This window comes from Aptenodytes forsteri, unplaced genomic scaffold (assembly GCF_000699145.1).
Source record: "Aptenodytes forsteri isolate BGI_AS27 unplaced genomic scaffold, ASM69914v1 Scaffold66, whole genome shotgun sequence".
Lineage (NCBI taxonomy): Eukaryota > Metazoa > Chordata > Aves > Sphenisciformes > Spheniscidae > Aptenodytes > Aptenodytes forsteri.
The window spans coordinates 1,088,853-1,096,413 of record NW_008795131.1 but is presented as its reverse complement, the minus strand read 5'-3'; the positions used below and the strand labels follow the sequence as shown (position 1 = coordinate 1,096,413).

Genomic DNA, 7,561 nt, shown 5'->3' with positions numbered 1-7,561 from the left:
GAGCAGGGAGCGCGAGGAGGCGGCGAGAACCGACCTGCGCTCCCCGAAGAGGTGATTTTTCTTCCCCCCTCGGGAGAAAGCGGCCTTTGGCTCTCCGCGCTATTTCCCCTCCCGAAAGCCCCCGCAGGAGCAGGGCAGGGGCCCACGGACCCTCTCTGCGGCGCTCACCGGTGCAGCAGATATGAAGAACAATCCAAGACCGAGCTACTGCACACAGGGGGGCAAAGGCCAGCGCATGGCGATGCTCCCCGTACCTCGGAGGGGTGTCACGACACGCTGTTGCAGCAAAATCCCCTCCAAAAGATAAAGCCTAAACACAAGACGCAAACGTGGCTGGAGGTGGAAGGAGCCCGGTGGCCTCTTGCCTTGGCACTGCGACAAGCTGCGGTTCACAGGGGCCAAAGTGCTGCTCCCGGTGCCTGTCTTCCTGGCGGGAAGCGCATGTGGCCTGCCCTGACTGCGCTGCCAGCTCAGACCAGACCTCCGGGGGATTAGAGACATTTTAACACCGTTTGATGTTCCGTATTGCTTGTTGCTGTATGGCGAGCTACTGCAGAACTGTGTGCCTGAGAAGATGTATAAATAGTATATGTTTTTATATATATACTCTCTCTATATATAAATACAATAGTATATATTTATATATACTTCGGGGTGTCCTCCATTCAGATCTTCGCTAATTCCTTTTTTGAGGCCGGCGAGATGATAAGGAATAACAAGCAGAATAGCTTACTCTGCAAAAACTGCGTTGCAGTCTGTAAAACATTGAAAGTGTCCATCTCCGACAGCAGATTCCTGTCGATTCCTGTTTAACTTTTCAGTAGTATCTCATGTACACATCTGCTTCCCAGCTCTGGCATTTCCTGTCGGAGACACAAGCTCCCAGTCTAGCACATAAAACTGATTTTCAGGGGAACTGTCAGTGGTGTGACTCTTTCATCTCACTGCATTCTGGGATCCTTTGCGTGAGACATCAGATGATGCAAACTTTTGTGTAAGCCAAGCGTGGTACAGCATCAAAAGGGCCCCGAGGAAAAGGAGAGTAAATTGGCTTCTCTTTCTTGGGGCTCATCTGCGCCGCGCGGTTATTAGGAGAGGGACAAGCAGGGAACAGGGATTATCCATCAAAAAGATGCCCCACATCTAATTAAACTGGAAAAGCCGAAAGACCTTGGTCATCAGGACGTTCTTAAACCAAACGGGAGAAGGAATGTCAAGAGGGAATTTGGCTGTCTCAAAAGTGATCACTGTTACGTAGCTTTAAGTCCTCTGTCTACAAATAAATTGCTCTGGATTTACAGAGAGTAACTGAGCTCATTTCCCTTTTTAGCTGATAAAAGCCCGGTTGTCTGGAATTTCAACAAACCAATTGTAAAAGCAGCATGTGGCAGAAGACTGATGAGTCATCCACCCATTTTCTCATCAGCCAGTAACAACAAAACCTTCTCCTTTCCTTGGGCCAACCTAAAAGAGCTCTGCCTTCCAGATCCCCGGGGTGAGCGAGTCCGCAGATTAGGGACTGACCTGCAAGAAGCCTCCTCCTCCTCCCCTGCTTCCTCCTCCTCCCCCTCCTCCTTCTCCTCCTCCTCCTCCTCCTCCTCAGCTCTGCCCTGTGCTCGTGCTTGCTGAGAGCTGCAGCCCTGGCACTCGAGAAGGTGGTTACTCATGGGCTGTGGCTTTTGCCTTACGACACTCTCTGCAGTGGTTCCAGCCACAGAGGAGGAGTGTGGTTTCCTCCTGAAGATTGGCAGCAAATGGTTCCCCATGAACTGGAACGATAGAGCAGCTCAGCCTTTGCAGGTTCCTCGCAAAGGGAACGAGGGATGATGCCACAGCAGGGAAGTTAAAACTGCTAATGTTGTTTGGCAGCACTTCACAAGATCAAATCAGCACTTGGTTTTCCAGCAGAGCACTTCCAAGAAATCCCACTGGTGATGAAAGTTCCTAGGTAGACAAAAATATCTGAGGTTCAGGCTGCAGAGCAGCCACAGCAGAGTACAGTCTTGAGAGAGAGGCAGATCTGGGAATACTGCTAGGGAACGTCCCATATTGACCATCAGAGAGCATCTAAATCAGGCAAGAAACAGGCACCCAGCTTAGCATCATCCTCAGCCATTTTTGTTTCCCAGAGGAAACAAAACCCCCTTGAAGTCCCGCCCATCAGTGGCAGAGGCATGTTTTCTGTCCAGAAAAGGAACAAAGTCATGGGAACCTGGCAGACAATCACTGCTACGATACAGCCTTACCCCATGGCTGAGACAGGAGACCGCCTTGCAAATTGGTTCCATCAGGTAGAAAATGGAGTTTCATGAGTGGATGACGCAAAGCAAAGACTAATAGTATTAATTTCCCTGAGCGCTGCTAGGTGTGAAAGCTGAAAGCTACTAACCAGGACCCCCTAGGTGGGAAACTACAAGGGCCAAGATTTAAGTGGCATTTAATGCAGGTAAGTCACTTTTACCTCCTGCAGGGGATCTATATTGCTAATTTAATGCCAAGTTCCTTTCACATTTCCTTTTAGCTGGGACCATATTTCTCAGAGTCGGATAGCAACGGCCACACTAGTGTCCTATCTTGAGTCTTCTAAGTCAAGATTGGTGACTGCAGGCACCCACCAGTGCCGGACGTAACCCAGCGCGGCCAGGGAAGAGGGGGACCAGTGCTGGCTGCTGGTAACACAGCCGTGCGTACTGCACTGCAGCAATTTGGTGGGGCTTTCATGCACAGTCCTGAGAGTTTCTACAGGCCTTGGATACTTTCTTCACCGCACAGGAAACGTTGGCAAGTGCCTCGATGCTCTTGATTAAAGGTTAAGACTTGCCCTCCTGGAACGTGGTTCCGTTTCTTGCACTCACTTCAAAGCGGGAGAGTTTAAAAGATCCAGGAGCAATTGGTTAAAGTGATGACTGAGGTTCTCTAAGCCTAATTTACTCACACTTCTGAAAGAGAAATATGCGTATAGCAATATCAGTAAAAGCCCAGGATGTGGTTCTTTGTTGCATCACTTAGGAGCACAGACTCCGCAGGGGACATCCCACAATGCAGGAGAAAAACACGAGGGGAATTACCATCTCAGAAATGCATCCTCCTCCTCTGAGCCGGTCACCCGAAGGTTTCAGCAGACCTGTCCATGAGTGTGGCATCGCTTTAGCCTTCCGCAGGATTTACTGCCTCTGAGCTGCTGCCGTGGTGATCACAGGGATCTCATCCTGTTTCCAGGGCTCCCAGAAGGTGATGTTCCTCCCCCCTGGACAGTCACCTGCAGGGCTGCCAGCTCCCATGGGTGGGTATCCAGTAGATGGCATCTGCGTCCAACACTTGTGCTGGAGCTTCGCCATCCTGAAGGCTTCTCTTGAGCTTTACTTATCTCAGGGTCTGTTTCTTCACTAATGCCTACTTTTCATTTGAATGTTTAATGCCCTCTAAGCAATTTATTTTAAAATTTCAAAATATGCACTGATTTAGTGCTCTTTTCGCTCTTCTTATTCCTTCCCAAGAATAAAACTCACTTATCATTCCTCTGCGTTCAGTGGCATAGTGTGGGACCTTTTATAGAAGGACCATCAGAAAATAGAATTATTAACAAAATTATGAAAAAAATACTTGAGATCTGTCCATCTCAACAGTGGAAAATGCGTGGGGTATGGGCTGGGAGTCTGAGAAATCAGGGCACATCACATCTCCATAATCTTGATACTTGGGGAAAAATAGGTTTTGTGGGAGGGAACAGGAGTGCTGAGTAAGTTCAAGTAGCATTCCCTGACAGCCTCGCTTTCCAGCTCAGATATCTGGCAAGCGGAGGCAGTGGGTTTGGGTGTTACAGTCATTCTCCAACAATGGAAGTGTTGCAAAATATGTAGCACCGCATATTAAAAAGGGATTAGGAGTGGGGAACCACAATGAGTAGGAAGACAGGAGCAGCCTTTGAGCAGAGCCTCAGGCACTGTTGCAGAAACGTGTTTTCTGGAGCGGGATTACAGCCATGTTACAGGCATTGTTTGCCTGACAAACCAACCCATAGATACGATCCCCGGCTTCCACAGGTCTGTGCAGATCCTGCTATGCCTCAGTCTCCAAGAGCAACCTTCAGCCCTCACAACGCTGCTGAATCTAAATCAAGTTCCCATATGCCGGTGAAAATGCAGGGGATTACGAGTTGTGCCCCCCACCCCTGCAGGCACTGAGGATAACCAAGTGGAACCTGGAAACTGCTGTGAAGTTTGGAGTCAGAGGTTAAGAGACACAGCGGAAAAGAAACTTCTGCCCAATCTCTATCATGTTCTAAATCTTCTCTTCTCAGGTTTCTAAGGCTTGGATTACACCCAGGAATAGCCTGGTGTTTATTAATTAATTCCCTTTGGGGCTGTTCAGAGTCATATTTAACAGCAGTCTTATTCTGGGTTTGTTGGTCCGCTGTTGCCATAAGGATGACAAGCAGGAACCGGTGTGGTGGATTACTGTGGCTCTAGCCCATGGTCTGTCTAATCCAGCCTTGACAGTGCTCGATCCAAATACCTCCACCAAGAGGGCTGGATCCTTTGCCGTGGAGAGTTACGGAGCATCTGCCTCACTGAAGAGGTTCCTCCCAGTCTGAGTCATTAGTGGCTGCTTTACATTCTAGAACGTGAGGTTTACATCCCTCCTAAACGTAATGGAAAGGCGGACAACACAACCCACAACACTCTAGACCTCAGTAATTAGACACCCACAAGATAATTACGCCCTGTATAAGAAGAAAAGTGTAAAAAGTGATTGCGAAAGTAATTCTTACAGTTTAAAAATGCTGCCTTTCAGTGCCTCTGGCCAAGTAACACCCAGCTTTTCTCGTCTCTCTTCCTTCAGCAGATCTCAAAGCCCGTTGCAAAACAGGATGCTGCCATTGCCTTCATTTAAAAAACGTAAACCAGATGAACCTGAGCTCACCTTGCTGCCTGTCACAGACCTGCCGCAAACCTGGGACAGAATTTTTCCCAGGTCCCACTTGATGCTGTGCCTTGCATCATGACAAACCCACCACAGGACAGCTGTTGTCTGACAATCTCTTCCCTTACTTTAATTTCCAGGCTAAAAAAATACTCCAAAACTCCATACTTTCATTCTTTACATCCTCACTTACTCTAAACACCTCCTTCTTCCCCTGGATTATCATTGCAACGCAGTGACCAGAGGGAGCGCGGACCTCCCCACGCTCTCCTGCCTTTGGCTCACGTCTTGGCAGGAGCACATGTTGGCAGGAGCACATGAGCCGTTTCCCAGCCTCCTTCTCTATTTCAACCCAGCTTAACAGCAAACCACAAAGATCACTTTACTCTTAGGAAGAGCATTTTGATTGACGTTTGTACTGGACCATAAGCCAACATTTAGTCGAATGCTACAAGGACAGGACATATAACTTCCTAAAAATGGTGGAAGAAGCTAAATTTAGTTCTTAAAATTTCTTAAATTGAGTTTGAAGCTAAAAAGTGAGTTAAAGGCTGGACACTAATTTCTAATACAGCAGTTTTCTAGAAGGCAGGCTGACTACTGTCTCTTTAAGGGACTTTTGTACATATCTATTTTTTTAACTGAAAATTATTCCCTGTTAGTTTTAAGGGTAAAGCAATGAACACAGAAGAAGTTATGTTAGGAAACACTCAAAGGTGACCCAAGTTTGCAACAGCCCCACAAATAAACAGCGCTGTACGCTCGTGTGCTCTCTGCGTACAGCCAGCCCTCACAGCCCACCTCTGCGCCGCCGAGCTGGGCCACCGCATCTACAGGCGAAGAAAATGCCGAGGACGCGTCCCAGGCTCCTTCTGCTCATGAAATGCACTTTATGGCTCTGTTGAGCCAGTTCCTGACGAGTGACGTGCCCTGGGCCTGCGGGGACACCGACAGCGGTGAGAACACGTTCTGGAGGCTGCGAGGACCCCATCACTTGCAACCACCTCACCGTCATCCTGCTGAAGTATAAGCAGGCAATTTCAGACGCCGTTTTCCCCGTAGCCGAGCGTTTCAGTTGTGCCCTCTGCAGACACGCAGCCAGTGCACACCGCTGTCCCAGCAGCGGGGGAACCCTGGCTCTATGTTGGGGGGTGCCCAGGGGCTGAGCTAACCACAGGAGCACCCTGGGGGTACACACCGGTGAGCAGGACAGTGCCTCTGCTCTCTCCTCTGCCAACATGCAGTTCAAAGTCTGAATCGGTGCATTTTCTCATTTTCCAGTCAAAGGAGGACACGGCGACAGAGCTTCGGGCAGGAAGGGGCAAATTGGAGTCTAATCCTGCTTTAGGATAATCTAGGATAAACTTGTACAGCTTGAAACGGTGTCATGAACACCCGGAAAGCTGAGAGGGGAAAGGTATTATTTTTGGCTGAAGGTCTTTATAGCTGATGCAGGAACTCTCTTGTTAGTTACTCATTGCCTCGGCAAGTCTCATAAAACAGCCAGCAGAGCCCAGCAAATACTTTTCTGCAGTATTCTGGGAGCTCAGAAATCCAGGAATTGAATGAGGCCTTGAACCCATTTTATGGACTCACTTCTTACTGAGCTACCATAAAATATTAAAATTCAGACCTTATTTATAAGGAAGTGAAAGAGCTGTGCACTTGCTATCAGAAGCAGCCTCTCCAGAGACTCTTCCCAAGGTAAGTCCGGTGCTACACATCCCAGAGACGGGTTCCCCCGATAGACAGTTGATTGGCAACAACGAACTCATGAAATGGAGATTAGAGACGTAAAACCCCCTTGATTCTGCTCTGCACTGGAAAAGGTCCTGCAACATGTCGATTTAGTTTATTCCTTGGTGACCCTGTCCCCATCTTCGAGGGCTCTCCCCGGGGTGTCTGACAGCAGCAAGCAATTAACCCCCGGCGAGCAACGCTGTGACCCTCTCTCTGACAGACGGCAGCTGGGCTCCTCCGAGATGGTGCAGAGAAGCAGCCTCGCAGTCCCCCATGACGTGCCTGTCCTTGCCATTTGCTTTTTGGCATGCGTAGCCACAGGTAAGCAATGGAAAAAATCCGTCGTGGCTTTGTCCAAGCCCCATCATGCCGACATACGAAACTGTCCGGGGTCGGGCAGTGCCTGGGGTGATGTGCCACACCAGCATCCCAGCTTTCAGATGTTCTGGAGGTCATCCCCAGAGGACTGTCTAAAAAATGGCCTCTGATTTTGAGAGTAGCAGAGAAGGGAATGGGGAAGCTTCAGCGTTTTCCAACGTTATTGCAGCAGCTGCACAGGGATGACAAGGCCACCGTTTTCAAACCTGCTCCGAGAAGTGAAAAGTGTGATAGCTTTGGCCACCTGGGAGCACCAGGGAAGAGACAGGGCGCTTCAGACTTTTTTATATCCACAGGACTATAGTGCCTTTATATTCTGAGCTATGTTTTTAGTTCATTCATCTATGACACAGGCTACAGTAGCGAGTTTCAGCCCGTTACAGAAATTTATTTCCCATCCTGGTTCTTCATTTACTATGTCCTGAGGTTTGTACGTTAGACAAACTGCAACTCTCCAACAGCCGGACTCAGACTGGCTGGGGGACGGCTGGGGGGCCGGTTTAATAAATTATATTCTCCA

The 7,561-nt window shown here is 48.9% G+C and overlaps 2 protein-coding genes across 2 annotated transcripts in view; both read left to right on the top strand.

Moving 5' to 3' along the window:
- The window catches only part of BLMH (bleomycin hydrolase), a 36,648-nt gene that overhangs the window by 3,330 nt on the left and 25,757 nt on the right, over positions 1-7,561 (top strand). The window lies entirely within an intron of this gene.
- Positions 6,906-7,561, top strand: part of TMIGD1 (transmembrane and immunoglobulin domain containing 1) — a 3,982-nt gene continuing 3,326 nt past the window's right edge. Inside the window, exon 1 of the mRNA XM_009278164.2 lies at positions 6,906-6,984. Coding sequence (XP_009276439.1) covers positions 6,906-6,984 — 79 coding nt within the window. The remainder of the gene's footprint in view (positions 6,985-7,561) is intronic.